Here is a 19969-nt window from a genome sequence, read left to right on the forward strand (position 1 = left end):
ATATCCCTGCTTCAGCACAGGTGGCTCAACCAGTCTTCGACTGAGCCACTGATTGAGCCACATGTGCTGAAAACCTGACTTGTTGGTGGCTCTTGAGGACTGGAGTTGAGCACAGGTGGCTCAATGGAAGACTGATTGAGCAACCTGTGCTGAAGCAGGGATATCCTAAAAACCTGACTTGTTGGTAGCTCTTGAGGACTGGAGTTGGCCGCCCCTGTACTAGATGTATTAAAGCCTTGTGTAAAGCAATGTGTGCTTGTTCATGTGTACATTGTTAGCTCTAATAAAAATCAGATCCTATCCACATGGGAATAGTTGAAGATTGTAAACTGCACGGGGAAAGGATTATCTCAATGGTATCACTGTGATTTCAGCTTCAATCTCAAGTAATCACCTTGTATCCTTATGTTGATAATGATGAGGTCTGATTCAGATGCTGCAAAGAACTGTGATAATGATAGAGGTATTCAATAAAATATAAATCATTCCCCGCATCATCCTGTGGCACTGTGTGCAGTAATTACAGAGCCCCTCAGCAGGGATCCGGATTCATTTAGACGCTCGATTAAATCCCAAATTCTTCATATACAATGATTGTCATCTTCTGAAGCAACACAAAGATGATCTTTTGTCTTTGGAAAAATAAAGAGTTTTTATGTACAAGCATTGCTAGCGTTTGGAGAATGTTGACGTTCAACACGCAAAGCCAGGGATAAAACTTAGGATCAGATCCACAAAAGGGAAGCTAAGTTTGAGGACGCCTTTACTTCCATTCATATGAATAACGTGAGATGACATACACATGAAGGGGAGTTGGGCTGCAAAATATGTTGGTGCTTTGCACCGTCTTGTGGCACTGGGCCTTACAGGGGAGAACTCTGTTGTTGTTGCTCCATAAAGGTGACATAAAAACAGTGACCTGTGATATGCTCATGTCTGTGAGACACGCAGAGACACAGACGGATAGTGTCAGAATGGTGCCACTCTAATGGATACAGTACACCACTCATGTATGTTAACTGGCACTGGTTTAAAAAAAATGGTTTGTAAAAATGGTTTGTTGAAATGTTTATTGGTTAACTGGTGTTTAAAAATGAAAGATTTTATAAACTTACACACTTTTTTCATTGGATTATTATCTACTGCAGGGGTGCACAATTGCAGTGCTCAGGTTTTAAGGATATCTCAGCTTCAGCACAGGTGGCTCGATCTGATTGAGCAAGCAGTGCTCAAGCTGTGATATCCCCAAAACCTGACTTGTTAGGGGCGTCTTGAGAACTGGAATTGAGCACCACTGATCTACTGCTCAAAGGAGGCGCATAGCATTTAAATATTAATATAAATTGAATGTTTGTGTAAAAAAAAATGAACCTGTCCTTTAATCATAATTTGCCCTTGAAGTCTGTATCTAAGAAAGGGAAAGTGCTGAAAAACAACGCATTCATATACATTTGTTAGCGAATAATTTGACAACTTCCTGCCCAAATATGGCGTCGTCTGAAATGAGAAATACAGTGCAGAAAAAAATGAGAGTTTGTGACCTGAAAGTATATAGACAAAACTGATACGTCTGTTCAGGAACAACCAACTTTATCTTGTTAAAATATAATGAAATTGGTATATTTGTGTAAGGTTACAACAAACAACGTAGTTACAATAAGCAAATCATGTAACAAATACACTCTTTCAACAGCAAGTAAGAAATATACTAGGGATTTTAAAAGTGAGTGATGGAGGCAGAACTACTGAGAAGTTTTTATGCATGTTTCTGAAAACAGTTTTGACATCAATACTGTTCTATTGAAGAAAATCTGCAACAGAATTTTACTATGAAGAATGGGATCAGGATAAAAATAACTGTAGATATTTATTGCATTACATGTACTGCAATATTATGCAGAGTCAAACCTGATCTGTATTAAAAACTATGAGTCTTGTATTTGCAATCTTCCCCTTAAAAAAATATATTGATATTTTAGGGAAATTGGTAAGGTTCCGCCATAAACAGTAATTTCCCCCTCTCTGCATCAGCAAATCTCACTTCTATTGGTGTCAAATTTCTGTTTGCAGACCTCTCCTTTGAATATAACTTTTGTAGATAAGGTTATCAGCATCCTTAATTCACATACATATATATACATATATACACACACACACACACACACACACACACACACACACACACACACACACACACACACACACACACACACACACACACACACACACACACAAAATACGATACCGTGTTTGAGACGAATATCAAGAGGCAGCACTCCAAAAGGTAGTCAAAAAAAATAATTGTATTAACAAGACATCATATCCAACGTTTCGGTCCTTTGTGCGGGACCTTTCTCAAGGTGATGTGACCTTGAGAAAGGTCCCGCACGAAGGACCAAAACGTTGGATATGATGTCTTGTTAATACGATATATTTTTTTTTTGACTACCTTTTGGAATGCTGCCTCTTGATATTCGTCTCAAACACGGTATCGTATTGCCTATTTATTCCATATAGGATTTGCACCCATCATCTTGATTTACCCGACGGAGTGCCTACTGGTCTTGTTTATTCGTTATATATATATATATACACAGTGTTCGACAAACCTATACATTTGCACGCCCCGGGCAAGTGGATTTAACATCGTGGCGAGCTCCTATTGGCCCAAGCAGCACACGTGTGGTTCTAGGTGACGAGTAGATTTTTTTGTTCGGCGAGTAGATTTTTTGGTGATTTGTCGACCACTGTGTGTGTGTATATATATATATATGCACCAAAATCTACTGCATTTATATATAAAGTGTAAAAAAAAGTTCTGACAATTTGTTCCAAATAATTTTTTCCCCAAAGGCCCAGAAATGCACTAGAAAGAATCTAGTGCCTGATAAGAAAGGTTTTGAATATACTAACTATTAAAACAAGATATATTTCCTTTTACATAGTCCGTGTAGGATTACCTTCTTGCTTTATAAGGTGATCGGCCCTGTTTCCATTTGTATAGTCTAAGTACAGTACTAAGATATATTTAGTAGGCAACTTTTTTTTTTTCAATTTTAGGAAAATAAAAAAGGTACAATATTTTAATGTCCCATTCAGAACAATTTCTTCGTGCTGTAAAATGCATATACAAGATTTATCTGTGGCTGCTTCAAATCTCTCCTTCTTCTCTGTTGTAAATCAAATGGTTGACACTGAGGCTATTCATAAGGGAAGCACATAGTCCATTCTGTTGGTTAGATGCATAACAACTTACTCTTGAGTGGGTTTGAGAGGTTGCTGCAGCACTTTGCACCGAGTTGTTTGAAATAGTGTAAGAAGCAAGCCCAGGTAAATGTTGCCTTGCATGTGGGAAGTCCCCAAGTCCTGCAGAAAACTGTCTGGAGCGGCCGCTGCTCACATTGATCATGGCATTCATACTGGAGGTAAAGCTAGTAAAACAAGGACTATTGTCCAGTGCTGGTGGTGCAGGGGAAAGTTTGGTCTCTCTTTCTGAAGTTGTAGAGCTGCCTAGAACATCTGATGGAGAACCCACAAGGCTGTTTGAGCCTAACGACTTCAGAGAACCACCACCACCCTTTTCATCAGCCTTACCAGAGAGTGCAAGGAAGCTAGATCCAATACTTTCATTTCTCCTTTTCCTCTTCCTTCTAAAATTCCCATTATCAAACATTTTTTCACAGTTGGGATCTAATGTCCAGTAATTCCCCTTTCCTATAATAATAATAAAAAAAACAATTACTTTAAAATCAATAACTTCATAGATCATACATATATTGAACTTTTACTGTAAATAATGCATTAAAAAAAGTTTTGCTTTTGAACATAGTCAGTGCTGAATAAACCATGCATTTTGCTGGGCCCTGCAGTACTAGACAAAAAGGGGGGGCTACTTTTAAGGGGCATCCCTGCCTGGTGTGGGAGTGAACTAGGGATAGTGGCCTGTTTAACAGGTTAAATGTCTTTAAATGGGACAGGTGTATGTAATAATTTTCCATGGGAAACAAAAACTTTGGAGCGTTCTTACAATTTGATCCTAATGTATTTTGGTGATATAAAACCCCACATAACTTTTTCTCTTTTGTATGCAAAACACAATAATTATGGGGCCATCATTAATCAGAGAAACATAAGTAGCTGGCATGCTTGAATTCAGTGCCCCCAGCCAAAACTGATATTAATTTTTTCACATTATACAAATAAGTAAGACAGTTACGTTAAAGTGGCAGTTCCACATAGCAGGTAAAAATACACAACATTGAAGCACTAATTCAAATGTACAACATCCTGTTCTTTCTTTTTTTTTCTTTAATCATCATTAGAAATGCTAAACTAATAATGTATCACTCAAACTTCATCCAATTTACTTCTATGGAGAAAGGGCAGCAATCTTCATTTCCCTCAATAGTCTATGATTCTGGAGCCTAATTCTCTGAATTGCAACATCATTAAAATAAAATAAAAATACCACATTAAAAAGCACAAGTAACTCTGTTAAATGGCTACATTAACAACAACAAAAGATGTACAAAAATATAAGTACATGGGACTGCACCTTTAAGGATGATTGGATCTTTCTATGGAAGACAATTACACTAAATTGTTACATTGTTTTTCCATCATGTTGATCTGTCCCTTTAACCAGTTAGTTCTCAACAATAGGGACAAAATACACATTGTACTGCGTTGCGGAATGTGTTGACGCCATAAAAATAAAATATAATAATACTAATGAAACAGTTCAGTTTAAAGAGATACAATAACTTGTTTCAGTTAAGGGAACTATACAACTGATTAATTAACCTGATGCTATAATCTTCCATCATTCTACAGAGGCAGGGCACAGAAATATATTGCTACCTGGATCATCCTCATCTCTTGCCATCTTCTTAAAACAATCATTTAAGGACAGGTTGTGTCTGATGGAGTTTTGCCAGCCAGCTTTACTTTTCTTGTAGAAGGGAAAGTTGTCAGCCACATACTGATAGATCTGACTGAGAGTCAGCTTCTTTTCTGGAGTGTTTTGGATAGCCATTGCAATTAAGGCAGAGTAAGAGTAAGGGGGCCGCACCATCTTAAAAAAGTCCGGCTGACTCGACAAGGAGAGCCAGCCCAGATCTGCACCCCCAAATCCTGATGGAGGTGCCAGGAACTGCCTTTGGTTGCTCCCATATCCCGATGGCAAGTAGGGAGAGCCACTTGTCCCATTGAGGTATGGTGATGAATTGATGGAAGCTCCATTGATCCACAGGTAAGGGTTTGTGGTGGGGGTTGAGTACTCACTTAGACCATATCCTGATGGGTGAGTAGATGACCTTTGAGGGTGATGCTGGTGCAGATTTTGCTGGTATATACTAAAGTTATCACAGTAAACTGCCATGTCCAGTAAATCATGTGCATTTGGATGACCTGGTTGTGGGGTTGTGGGCTGCTGCCCAAAAGTGTTCATAATCCTTTATGATGGCTGAGGGTTTTTGGAGGACAGGACATCCACAGGCTAACAAGCTCCACAGTGGCATTGAAGTAATGACCCGATGCACAGCTTGTAGGCTATTTCAAAGCTAGGAACAAGTAGCTGCAACAGTTTGGAACAATGAGGGTGGCACCGCCTCTGAATACGCCCTCTTCTGCACACATATTACACCTAACACCTCCAACAAGGCTACTTGTATTCACCATTTATACAGCACTGGGAATATTATCTGTACCTCTTAATGGTATTTAAGGCACTGTAGAAAGTTGTACCTTATACAACTCATGCTATGTGTACATTTATAAAAGGAAAATCACATTGGCAGGTTGATGGTAAGATTGTGTGTGTTTCCTTAACATATTATTCATCTTTTGAACTACAATGAAACCCTCTATATGCTGTTTTTCCTATCATTTGTATTTTAACACTACCATAAGAATAGCCCACCTTAAATATCAACAGGTCAAAAGTTTAGCCCAGGTTAATTCCTGTGTTCAAAACTACTCAATATGTGTGCACCTTTGGTTATTGAATTGAAAGTAATGTCACATTTACCTTGAGATATGTGTCAGCATATTACTCTGCTGTAAATTGCTGTTAAAGTTTGCCAAATCAATGCAAATTGTCATTTTCCTAAGTGTAAAATATAGTTGAAGTTATTCCAAGAGAGATCAATAGATTTTTTTTTTGGGGGGGGGGGGTGCCAGTTTTTTTTCTGTTGAAGGAAAGGGAAGCATAATGGTCCTCATATAGGTATTCCAGTGTAGACACTAATTCCTAGTATATCAAAAGTTTTGCAGTATACAAAATAATGACACTATCCTTTTTAGTCATCATAGGAAAGAGTAAGAGGCATATAAAAAAGGAGACTTGATGAAGTGTAGAATGAAAGTATTGGAGCTGTGTATTACAACCTAATTGCTGCAAAGCAGGTTCAACAGAGCAATCTCTCGTTTTCAAAGTTTACCAAAATCGCTTTCAGTAAGATTTCCACTAACAGAAATGAATAAATAAAAACTTTATTTGCCCCAGTTGTGCAGTCTGGATATACAGTATATCCTCCTGTCTGACTAATGATGCTCTGAGCTTTTGATGAAACACCTTTGCATCATATTAAAAAGACTTGTCACACCATTGTGATAAAAATGTGCTTAAAGAGGCAATCCAAGAAGCTTCAAAAAAATAATAATATATATATTGTTTTAATATATGCAGCCGTTGATTACCTTTATTGAAAACGAATGACCTAAGCTGCCAATTGATTCGATCACCAAAATCCTGCTTCCCAGGGTTCACTAAATGGCTGCCTTTGAGTTTCAATCAATCTCTCAGTCAGTGTAACTCTGCAGCTACAATGTATTCTTATATTACTAGCATAACTATCTATTGTTACAGTTTGCAGCTCAAACATTGGCAACAAATAATCACAAACAGGAAAGTGCTACAAAGATCTTGCACTGCTTGGTAGGTGGGCTAAATCCTGCTATAGAAATCAAAAGATGCTCATAATATTAAAACTCATTAAAATGACATTAAGAGTTGATATTTTAAAATAAAAAATTAGCAAGTAATATCTACAGAACTGATTTAAAAAAAAAAAAAAAACATATACAGGCATACCCCGCATTAACATACGCAATGGGACCGGAGCATGTATGTAAAGCGAAAATGTGCTTAAAGTGAAGCACTACCTTTTTCCCACTTATCGATGCATGTACTGTACTGCGATCATCATATACGTGCATAACTCATGTAAATAACGCATTTGTAACAGGCTCTATAGTCTCCCCGCTTGCGCACAGCTTTGGTACAGGTAGGGAGTCGGTGTTGCTGTTCAGGACGTGCTGACTGGCGCGTGCGTGAGCTGCCGTTTGCCTATTGAGCGAGATGTACTTACTCGCGAGTGTACTTAAAGTGAGTGTACTTAAACCGGGGTATGCCTGTATAGGATACTAGCTGAGAGACCCGGCGTTGCCTGGGATTAAAATTTTGCGCTCCTTCCTCTCTCCACTCCCCCTGTCTCTTTCTCCGCTCCCCCAGTCTTTCTCCGCTCCCCCCCCCCCTGCGCAGCTCCGGTCTCCCGCCCCCCCTGCGCAACTCCGTTCTCGCGCCCCCCTCCTCCTCTCTGTGCAGCCTGGTCCCCCCCCTGCGCAGCTGTTCCCCCCCTGCACAGCTCTGCCCCCCCCCTGCACAGCTCTGGTCCGCCCCATGCGCAGTTCTGGCCCCCCCCTGTGCAGCTCTGGTCCCCCCCCCCCTGCGCAGCACACAGTGTCACATACACAGTGAGACACACACACAGTGTCACACACACACAGTATCACACACACCCCCCCCCCGCGCCCATCTCCCTCCCCACGTGGGTAAGCAAGGGAGCACCGTGGGGAAGGGGAGAAGCAGCCAGCCAGGACGGGTCACGGGGCCGGCGCGTCACCCGTTCGCAGGGGAAGCTAGGGGATGTAGTCCGGCGGCGGCGCCGTGACTGCGCACCACCACCCCACCCCCGTAACAGGAGCATTGTGCACACGCGTAATGAGCTGTGGGTAAGGGGGGGGATGTGGGGAGCTGGCGGGGAGGTGAGCTGGGGGGTGATGGGTGGGGGGGTGATGGGGGGGGGAGTAGGCGGTCCGGGCCCCTGGGTGCGTGTGTGTGGCAGTTGGTTGAGGCCGAGGGGGAAGGTGAGCTGCGAGTGAGGAGGAGAAGAGAGTGGCAGTTGGGTGACGTCACAGAGCCACGCAGGCCAATGAGAGGCGTGTGGGGCGGGGCAGGGATACGGACCAATCTGATTGGCCAGAGGCTGAGTGACAGACCCACGGACCAATCAGATTCACCACATCTACCAACAACCCCACAAATTTCAAATTTATATATGAAGATTGCGTGGATGGCTCCAATGGTACACAAGATAGGCAAATCAAGTCAATTCAATGTATCTGCAGCAATTCCCTACTAGTTCATGCATTTATATTGTATTAGATGTTTGGGTGTATTCTTTGCTAGAGCTGTATGGAAGCTGATGGTCTTTTCCACTTTTGATGTGTGTATCAAGTTTCTGAGATGTTCATGTAGATGGGGCAGCCACTCAGTCCCTCAGGGTCCACCAACAGGTCAGGGTTTAAGGATAGCCCTGTTTCCACACAGGTGGCTCAATCAGTGGCTCAGATCAGAATGACTGAGACACCTGTGCTGAAGCAGGGATATCCTTAAACCCTGACCTGTTGGTGGCCCCTGATCTAGACACACAAATACTTATTATTCTATAAGGGAGCCCCTACATCAAATACAAAAAAAACATGAATGTTACACATTTATGGAAAAACTGAACATAATATGAGCAGTGAGACAGAACTTGAAACATCCCAGTATTTTGATTTTATCAAGTCTATCTCTAGGTCAGGGGTGCGCAAACTGGGGGGCACAAGATTTTCTAGGGGGGGGGAGGGGCGCGGCGGTTACAGATACCCCACGCTCTGCCCCAAGGCATTTAAATTAAATGCCGTTGGAGGCGTGAGGCCTCTAACTCCCTTACCTGCTTCCTGCCAGCTCTTCAGCGACGTGTCGCCATGACAACGCAGTGTCAAATGACGCAGCAGGGTCACGTGATGTGATGTCACATGACCCGCTGCGTCATTTGACGTCGGGTCCTAAGAGAGAGGGGCCCAAACACTGCGGCTGCCAGGCAGGGGGGGCGCAGCTCAGGAATTTGTGCACCCCTGCTCTAGGTATTGCTCAATATAACTATGTATTGACATAAGTAGAACATACTGGTTACACTGTACTTTGATGTTAAGAGATGCATGATTCAAATGACTCATTTAGAATCAATTTAACTGCTAACCTGTCTAAGGACTGTGTCCCTGTAACTAGCTTAATACATAGTTGTTATCTCTTAAAGTGGCAGTCCCGCATAGAAGGCAAAAAAATTGAAAATGTCAACAACTACCTTGCCTGTCTTAAAATAAATAATATTAACATGCTTTTATTTTAATGGGGTGCTGTAAAATGTTTTTTTATTTAGAATTTTTTAAATTCTATTTTTGTTGTTATGCAAATATTAGCATTATACTTGGCCCAAACAAATCAGAAAAAAAGCTTGTTGTCAATTTACCTGTACCTGTATATACAAGTCTCTTCAAACAATTTTACCATAAAATAAAACGGGCAAAACTCCCTCTAAAGCATTTCAATACCAGGAAAACATTAAAAGTTTAAAAAAATGAATCAGATCCAAGGAGTTTATAGGGGTTTTTCATTAAACTGCAATAGGGCTGATCAGGAGTTTCCATACGATAGTGGAAACTCACAATGTAAGTCACCAACAACGTTAAGAAAGTGAGTAAAAAACGCCACCATACAAAATATAGCAAACATTTAAAAAAATTATGTTTGTCCACATGTTCCAAAAACGGCTTCATCTATTTATCACATGGCATCAGACAGTGGATTTACTGCAGATAAGGATTCTGTGCAGGGACATGCAAATAATCATTCAGTCAACAAGACGCGTTTAGCTTTGATTGATTATTAACATAGATTCCAGAGTCTGTCCTGCCCACATTACACAGCTCGCTCAGGTAAGCTTGGGATAAAGAAGCTTCAGAGCCAGCAGTGCTACTCAGGCAGCCGATTTAGAGTGTGTAAGAGATATAAGTTAGTGATGCTTGCAGTGCGAAGTTGCTAGTGATTACAAACCAGACACAATGGTGGTTACAAAAGTGACAAAACACCTGCTTCCGTTACCCCATTCTCATATGTCATACCGGGGCAACGCAAGCAGACAAGGTTTTCGGAGGAGGAACATAAACCCGTGGAAGACATCGGTATTCGATCTTTGCTGTAGTTTTTATGGTGGAAGGTTTTTGTCACTTTCACCCACCATAACCTAATTTGGCCTGGTTTCCAACCACTACCATCTTTACAATACAGAACCAGTAATCAAATGCAAACAAATGAGTCTAAGTGGATGAAACAGCTGTCTAACCACTGTACGACATGTTACAAAAGGGGGATTAAAGCAGGATTTGGAACTCTTGTAGGCATATAGCTGTACTCGTGCTCATGCACACATACTATCTTTGCTGTGCAAATAATTTTAAAGTATTCGTACTTGTTCACCTACAAAATAAATTGACTTTTTTTTAAATTTAGTATTAAACAAATCTTATGTTTAAATCACACAGGAACCCAACACCGAATCTTAGTACTTCATTGAATACAACCAAACAAGCATGTTACATACTGTAAGTTTTATGTGCAAAGCTTCAGAACTTTAACCAGAAATGGTGTTGCACTGCAGTCAAAAGTAAAAGGGGCCCAGTGAAAATAATAAATGACCTTTGTAAGTTAATTGATGTTTTTGAATGCAAGTGTTCTTGATATTATCATCAGTCAAACTGCCCAATATATCACATCCGTCCATGGGGGAACTTGGGGTTCCAGACCACATGAATCATAACAAAATATGCCTTTTCAAAGTTGATATGTAGGATAGAATATGACTGGGAACCATCAATCATATAAATCAGGGGTGGCCAACTCCAGTCCTCAAGGGCCACCAACAGGTCAGGTATTTGGGATATCCCTGCTTCAGCACAGGTGGCTTAATCAGTGGCTCAGTCATTCTGATTGAGCAGTTTGTGCACAAAGGATAACCAGGCGCTCAAATCAACAAATCGCTTAAAGTGAAATTGAAATATAAATGGAAACAATGTGTTACCAATCAAGGGAACCTTTGTGTCTCCTCCTTCTCGGGAATACACTTCCAGGGATCCCCCGTCTGCTGCTCAAACCCTTCTTGGGAGATATCCTTATTCTCCCACAATAGAAAACAGAAAATAGAGAAAACAAGGGGAGCGCAGATCAGCACAGAACAGTAGACAATGTACAGATAAAGATAATACACTTTATAGGACCGAAGATGGTGAAGTGGAATGAATAAATTACTCCAAGTTAGTGGAGTGGAGTAAATAGCACTAGGTACTCACACGGGCCTGTGTGAGCAAATACCCCTCGGGGTTTAACTCTGTAAAATTCTTTCTTAGAGTTCCACGCCTTCTCCTCGGCTGCTGATAGGCACACAGGTCCTCAGGTTATTCAATTACCCCAAAATGAAAGAGAGGTACCAGAGATAGGTATCAGTGTGTGAACTGATGGAGACTGTTGGGGAGATATGGGTATATAAATATATAATATTAAGTACTCACACGGGCCAGTGTGAGTTAGAACCCATAAGGGTTTAACTTGTGGAGAGTTGTTCTTCTCTTATTTGTTCAGACAACACAGTTTGTGTATGTGTCCCCAATGGTTCTCAGGATCCCACCAAAATCGATGGAGAATCCAGATGGAATAAAAAGTAATTTTAATAAAGAAATTAAAAACACATACATACAGTCCATCAGGGGTGTATACAGTTAGTGAGGTGCTTTCTTTGGTAGCAGCTCCTTCTCTCCGGCGTCTGCAGCACGTCAGGACAGTTGGAGCGCAAGATGGTGTCTGGAACGCACCAAAGCACTTCCTGGCTACAGAAGCCTCCGATAGACACAAAACGCAGACAGCAGTGAAGATTGAGCAACGCGTTTCGCTTGTCTTGCAAGCTTCCGCAGGCTCTATGGTCTGTGGATGTCTCCCAATCATTTAAAGACCCTCCCTGACTCGGAAGTAATGCAATGGCACCTGTTCCGATTCTCACCATGCATCACTTTCGTCTCCCATGTCATTTCCCCTGAGGAAGTGGCTTCGGCTATGAAACGCGCAGGATTACTGATTCACGAGTGACTCCAACTATCTACGGGTATCTCCACTCATTGTAGTCGAGACTTTACGGGAGTCCACTGCCATCCTGAGCGACGCCGTAAACAGCTGACGGCTGTCATCACTTTGCGGCTTGTCGCGCAACTATACAGAGAAGCTGGGTTGTGAGCTAGACTGCGGCTTGTGCTGCTCCCGCACTGTCGTCTTCGACCAGCTGGACGGAGGTTCTCCATATGCCAGAGGGAAGTCCCCTGATGTGGACATGAGAACAGCTACATAATATCCAGACATCCACTCTGAGGGTTCAGCTGTACTATATCTGAGTGGCCCTGCGAAGGATTGTTCCTGATGCCTACGGCGAGCGGTGCCTGGTAACCTATGCCTGAGTGCATGACATGCTTGATATGTTTTAACTTGATGTACGCAGATATTATACATTTTCATTTGTTCAATATAATTTGAAAGTACTTCACTATTGCGTTTGCGCTGTCTTTTCTCTTGTTTCACATTGATTTTTCCATGCGCAGTAACAGCGTGTGCAGACCTGACGGCGCGTGGGCGCAGGCCCGCCCAACATCGCGCGTGTGCGTAGGCCTCTGGTTATGCGTGCGCAGGCCTGCCCGGTGACATGTGTGTGTGCAGGCCCGTCCGGTGACATGCACGTGCGCAGGCCTGCCTGGTGACGTACGCATGCGCAGGACCCCAGAAGTGATCAGCTGCCTGACCCACACTGACCTCCCTGCTCCACAGGTGGGTCAGTCACCCACTCACCTAGTGACCCACCCAGTCAGTGACTGCAGTCACCCACCCAGTCAGTGACCCACTCACTCACACACCCAGGTAAGTCAGTCACCCTCCTCCCCCACTCCCACACTAAGGCTGGGGCCAGACAGGGAACGTGCGCCGCTCTCGGCCGGGGCTGATTCATGGCCAGCAAGGTGCACGCTCGTCTGGGGGAATGGCCACGACGTCAGGTGGCGTACTTGCGGGAGGCAAAATCAAATTTGCTTGCTCTGCAAGCATCTAAGCACCGAGCATGCGCAGGCGCTTACTCACGCTGGGCACACACATTGCCTCAATGTGTTTCATAGCGGCCAACGTGAGCGCGCCTGCCTGCTCAGCGCCACCCTGGCCGAGGCCTAACACTCGCACACTCACTCTCGCTCACACACAAGTAAATCACAGTTAGTATATATATAGAAGTGCAAATAGCTAAAACAGGGTGTGTGTGCAGAACACGCGCATTCTGAGTCAAACTTCTTTGCGTTTTGTCACTGAAATTGTGTTTTGATTTTTAATTAAAAACATCACCATCACAAATACAATTTCTATGACAAAGCAGTAACAGAAGACAAAGAAATTTCTCTTAAAATGCACGTGCTCGGCCCACACACACCCTTCTTTTCCTTCTCTGCAGCATCTGCCTTAGATGGCCATCTTGTTTTTCTTCTTTCTTTGCATCTGTGTTAAACTCATGGAATCTCTGCAAATCAGTATCGCCGATCTCTGAAGACTTCTCATAATATCTATTGTTAGTCCAAATAAAAAAGGCATCACCTAATACTGAAGTACTCATTTATTCTGCTCTATCGCAACTGGACTAACACAGCTATTTCTACTTAATTTATCAATCATCGAAAATACAGGCAGAGCGAGACACAGAGACTGATACTGTTCCACCTGCAGGAAGTAAGTTTCATTCTAAGTAAAGGTCGTACCTATAGAAAAGTTGCCACTTCCTTCAGTTGTTTAACAAGGAATAGATTTTAAATCCTTGTTGTAAAAATACATAGAAGATTACTCACTTTCATATAAAAAAAATGTGGAAAACCAATTTTTCTGTACGTTTATTTGGATTAATTAGCCAGAGCTTGTTTGAAAGGCAATTAGTCAGACATGATTAAACAGGACTGAATGAAAACTACTGCTGAGCATGGTGCAACAGATTTCCTATACCATGGCTGGTGGCTCAACCTGTGCTCAAGCTGGGATGCCCTGAAAACCTGACCCGTTTGTGGGGGGTGGGGGGTTGAGGACTGGAGTGTAGCACCCCTGCCCCTTATGTGAAAAAGAAAAAATGTGAACAAGCGCTAAAGACTAAAACACCAGTGTGACAAGTACAATATAATATATATATATATATATATATATATATATATATATATATATATATAAAAGGCTGCCTAGTAATACTGTCAGTACTAACAGAAAAAGTGAAAACAAAGAAAAACCTGGCGCCAAAAGTTCATTGGATAATCCTGTACTCCTCAAGGGATCAGCACACTTGCTTGACAGGCCATGTAGGGGAAAAAACACAAACAGACACAGATCATAGTGCAACACTGTAGGGTTAAAACAGGTCTAACACTAATACACACACTGCACATATAACATCGAGACTCCTAGTGACTATAAAAACTATTTATTAAATAAAAAGAACTATGCCATAAAATGGTATGGACAAATGAGAACACCGCTGGTCATCCAGATGGGAAAAATCAGAGCCCTACTTACAAGCATTTGCCTTGCTGCTTGTAAGTAGGGCTCTGATTTTTCCCATCTGGATGACCAGCGGTGTTCTCATTTGTCCATACCATTTTATGGCATAGTTCTTTTTATTTAATAAATAGTTTTTATAGTCACTAGGAGTCTCTATGTTATATGTGCAGTGTGTGTATTAGTGTTAGACCTGTTTTAACCCTACAGTGTTGCACTATGATCTGTGTCTGTTTGTGTTTTTTCCCCTACATGGCCTGTCAAGCAAGTGTGCTGATCCCTTGAGGAGTACAGGATTATCCAAGGAACTTTTGGCGCCAGGTTTTTCTTTGTTTTCACCCCTGCCTTATACCAATCTTATTTTACTTCATAATACAGTGCAAGATATCACCGTCACATTCTTTTGCAGCTCACTTTATGCTCGTATCATATGTAAACCCTTTCAGAATGCTAAATTCCCCCATTTACATACACATTGAAATTCAGCTGATATTTAAAATGTTACTATTTCATAAAATAAAAATCCCACTTGTGAGCACATTCACATGTCTCAGACAGGTCTGCAGCCCTGCCTTTCCCCATTATCTCTTAGCATACAGTGCTCCCACTGCAGCCCGGGATTCTAGGTAATGACATGCAAAATGAGCACAGTGTGTCACCTTTTTGTTGCTTACCCATTTTAACATGGACCCCTATAAGCGTATACCTGCCATATTACACAGCTTTTCAGCACAGCCTGGGTTAAAGACGTGAAGAGCCAGATACCCTTCTCAGAAACTATTTCAACCTTGTGGGTCTCATCAGTGTGAGGCTGGTTATACTGGCTTTACTTACATCTTAATATATTGTGGTATATTGCCACCTAGTGGAAACCTTGAAGTATGACACCAATTAATGTGATTGTAAAGTACTGTACCAATAGTCTCTAAACGAAAACTGTGAGCAGCATACACAATTTATATTTTGACCAGACACAGGTTATGATCAGGTTATGATTTATTTATTTTTTTCAAAGAAGGGACAAAATCTGCCCATCATGAAAGGTAACAATACACATCATTGTACACAGGAGGGCATTGTACAGTATATTTGGTTTTAGTTAGCCCTTACTGAGAAGACCCAGTGATAACTCAATTAAATCGCAACCATTAAACACAAGTTTAAAGGTTAAATTTTTGATTCATCTAAGAGTAATTGCCTTTCTAAATTTGATTTAAATCTGATTTTTAGAGCATTAAGCAGGAGGTTGGGGAAGTTCGAATATAATAGATTTTGTTTCAGTTAGGGATTATATCTGTACAGCAAACTCTAGCACTTGGTTAAAGCTGGTTAACTGCTCCTAAAAAGTACAATAATAGCATCCCTTAACCCAGGGGTTCTCAACTCTAGTCCTCAAGATCCCCCAACAGGCCAAATTATCAGGATATCCAAACTTCAGCACAGGTGGCTCAATTGATTGGTTGAGCCACCTGTGCTGAAGCTGGAATATCCTGAAAACCTGACCTGTTGGGGGGCTCGAGGACTGGAGTTGAGCCTTGCTGCCTTAGGCTGCGGTCCCAGTAACTGCCTGTGCGCACGTCGCGGCGTGCGCTGTGCGTGTAAGCACCGCCCCTCAATGGGGCTGGGCCCAGTAGACACCGTCACGCTGAAGGTGCAGCCGCACCGTGCTGCAAGGTTTTTTACAACTCAATCAAATTGAGTTCAAACCTTGCGATGGAGGCGTGGCCACGCCCCCACCGGCGGTTCACCCAATGAGGGAGAACCAGCCACGTGACGTAATGGCCACGCCCCGCAAATCCCCGACCACGCCCCCTCCCGTCGCAAGCTTCCCTCAAGAAGCTCAATCTCTTCCCCAGCGCCCGCCTAGAACTACGGGGCGCCCCCTGACCGTCGCTTGCGGTATAAGCAGTTGGATTGGATCTAAGGTAATTGTTTTGGCGACGCGCGCATTTTTGGGTATAATCACGTTCTTAACCTGCAGCCACACAAGCAGTTGTGCTTAAACTGCCGTTCACTTCAATGACACTAGGGGGAGCAAAACTGCAGGTGTGAGAGTATATGTTGCAAACATACAAGACTTTGGTGCGGATCCTCACTGACCTTAAGCCCATCATAAAATACGAACCGTTTCCCCACAGTGGCGATCTCTTTAGTAATGAGCCAATTATGCATAAAAGCACAGTACAAAATTACTTCCATAAACCAATTAGCAAGAATAAAAGGTAATAGGTAAAGAAGGTAGAATTCTTGTGGGGGCAAATAATTTTATTCCAGTCACCATCTTACAAATAAAGATCGAATACTTAAGAAATGTGCAGTAGCAATCATTATTACACGTGTATGTTTCCAGGCTAGAGCTGCATTAGCATAAAGTATTTCTAACATTCATATGGTTCCAAAAGCAAAGAGAGCAAATGGGTGAAACGGTTAAAAAAGTATAGTAGATAGTATAGAACAGGGGTGCGCGAGATTTTCGGGGGGGGAGGGGGGCGGCGCTTACAGACACCCACACTCTTCCCAAAAGCATTTAAATTTAAAAAAATGAAATGCTGGGGGACTGCGCGAGGCCTGTGTAAGTTCTTTTACCGTCTCTCCGACGGCACAGCGCCATGACTCCGCCGCGTCATTTGACGCCGGAGACAATGTAAGAGAGAGAGAGGGGGGGGAGAGATGGCAGGGGGGGAGAGATGGCAGGGGGGCACAGGTGAAAAAGTTTGCGCACCCCTAGTATAGAAGAATAGAAGGAAAAATAGGAAGAGCATACTACGGAGAGACGGAAGTGAAATAATCGTAAAGAAGGTTTACTCGGGAGAGGTCCTGGCTGTACGCCTGCTATATATTTGCACTAATAGAAACAGTACCCCTCAGCACAACCCTCAATAATCACAACATATGTAAGTGATTAGAGATACACCAGAATGAAGCCATAACAGTAACTAGATCATTTAGCCTTGAGTCTTTTACCTATGGAGGACCCTTGGAGTTCAGCAGGCCCGTACTTTGTAAGGAGGACCTCCCAGGTTTTATAGACACAAAGATTGTTTTACAAAAGTGAATAACAAGGAAATCATCTATATGAGAGCAAACACAATGTGCTCAGCCCAGTATCTGTGACTGTCTGGTGCAGGCTACACAAGTTCCCAGACCCTTAAGTACCTTCTAAAGAGGAAATGAGCAGAAAAATAATCCCTTTAGTGAGGTGAAGAGCTTTTGGGAAAGCTTAACCAGATAATGCAGCTTCAGGGCAAAGTACGAGAGTAAATGAATTGACACCTCACAGCCTCAAGGGAGCAGGTGAAGGAACTTACCAAGCACTTTAGTAAACCAATTTGAGTCACATATGGGGGGGGGGGTCTGGGAGGACATCTTTCACCATGGGAAGCAGCTAAGCAAGTGAAGATAGTGTCTACAACCAAATGTAACTTTATCTTTCTCGTGTCACTGAAAGTGATGGAATAGTAGGTTAACGTAAAAGTTTTACCACACAGTGCCTGGTTTTTATACATTTGAGATAAATGTTCACTACCTTTCAACTAGTAGCTACATGCAGCATGTGTCTATTCGCAGAAACGCCGATACAGTAAAGTAGCAAAACTCTGTTTGTGTCTGCAAAATAGCTCCTTTCATGCTTGCTTTGTCATGCAGGTATATGAGCCACCTGGTCATATTTCTTTTCATGCAAAATGTATGTGAAACATAGTGGGCTGTAGACCTGACAAAATAATATATGGTACAAGTTAGTAAAAAAATAATACATGTTTGCCATGTATAACGCACAATTCAGAGAAGCATTCAGTTTAAACAGACACATTTATTTACGTCTTTAAAAATATACTTTTAGACTGCAGCTCCGTGTCAGGTTTTACTTTGGAAGATGATAAAGGAAGTATAATTTCCTCCCAGCTCTATACAACTGCCTTTGTATTATACATATAAACCTCATTTAACTTGGATATATAACTTCCTACTAATACATTTAGTAAGAATCAAAAGCCTACAAAGTAAATAATATATCAACCATACAGGTAGTCCTCGCTATCCAACATTTCACTTTACAACGAATGGCATATCCAACGCTTTGCAATACAACCCTACGGGCCGGTTTTTCAATGCCTGAATGCGTTATCCGATGCCTGAATGCGTTATCCGACGCCTGAATGCTTTATCCAACGCTCACCGCCACTGATTAACATGGGACTCACTTTACAACGGTTTCACTATCCAACGCTACTTCCAGAACGGATTCCGTTGGATAACCCAGGACTACCTGTAATCTTGTTTCTGAAGCCATGGACCATGTTTGCAGTTCAAAGGAGGAACAAAACCTATTAACAATCCCCAAATCACAAGCAGACACAAAAAAATAGGAACGCAGCAAAGAGACTCAATAAATGTCTGTCTTTTATTCCAGTTCTGCATCTAAAGGGCCTTACCTCATACGCATTAGACCTTACTTTCATTGGCAAAAGAAAAGGTACCTTCCTCTAATACCGTGCTTTGTTCTGTTCCTTGTCTATTTTCTGAATTGCCTCACAAATTCTTAGATCTACGTACATCACGGGTAGCAAACTCCAGTCCTCGAGCTACCAACAGGTCAGGCTTTTTAGGATATCCCAATCACACTGAGCCACCTGTGCTGAAGCAGAGACTGATTGAGCCACCTGTGCTGAAGCAGGGATATCCTAAAAACCTGACCTGTTGATAGCTCTTGAGGACTGCAGTTGGCTACCCCCGGCTTAGATGCTTTCCAATGGTGTTGAAGAAACAATTATTCATACATATTGTGGTACGTACACTCTTTTTTTTTTTTTTTAATGCCCATTTTTCAACCTCAGCCCGTTTGTAATATCTTGAACATATCTAAATAATGATGCTTGGGTCAGTGTCAGCTTGCTTGTCCCAGTTTATTGCTTCAGGTAATGCAATGTAAAATAGCCAAAGGGTACAAGAAAAAAGCGTCTGAACTTGCTGTTCACACATTGGGAAATTAGTAATTCAATATTCGTTGCTCATTTTTCATTTGTAATAGTTTTTCACGTCTTTTGTTAGGAAACTCCTCTTGATTGTAATCTTTCTTCATTATTTATTATGAAACCTGATGAATCTCATTGTGCTTTCCTAACCCATTAAGAGGACAGTGCCCCACGGCGGGTCACATTTTTTGTTTAATCAGCTTATTAATGTAATTGGCTTCCTTGGAAATATTCAGGCCCTAATTTGATATGCTTCTGGGACACCAAGGTTTCTATGCCA

General features: G+C 42.1%; 1 protein-coding gene across 1 annotated transcript; it reads right to left on the reverse strand.

Annotated features, from left to right (window-relative positions):
* Positions 1 to 2451: 2451 nt before the first annotated feature.
* On the reverse strand, positions 2452 to 5691 carry FOXI2 (forkhead box I2). The gene is made up of 2 exons (XM_075610218.1): positions 4861 to 5691; positions 2452 to 3714 (listed from the first exon to the last, which is right to left on the reverse strand). Exons 1-2 carry the CDS (start codon positions 5447 to 5449, stop codon positions 3152 to 3154), a joined length of 1152 nt encoding a protein of 383 aa, XP_075466333.1. The 5' UTR covers positions 5450 to 5691; the 3' UTR covers positions 2452 to 3151.
* Between the last annotated feature and the right edge of the window lie 14278 nt (positions 5692 to 19969).

Source organism: Ascaphus truei, chromosome 8 (genome assembly GCF_040206685.1).
Source record: "Ascaphus truei isolate aAscTru1 chromosome 8, aAscTru1.hap1, whole genome shotgun sequence".
Taxonomy (NCBI): Eukaryota; Metazoa; Chordata; class Amphibia; order Anura; family Ascaphidae; genus Ascaphus; species Ascaphus truei.

Coding starts and splice junctions, on each gene's coding strand:
- FOXI2 (XM_075610218.1), bottom strand. CDS start 5,449: ATGAACACTTTTGGGCAGCAGCCCACAACCCCACAACCAGGTCATCCA. Junction 3,715..4,860: donor AAGAGATGAGGATGATCCAG/GTAGCAATATAT, acceptor TTATTATTATAG/GAAAGGGGAATTACTGGACA.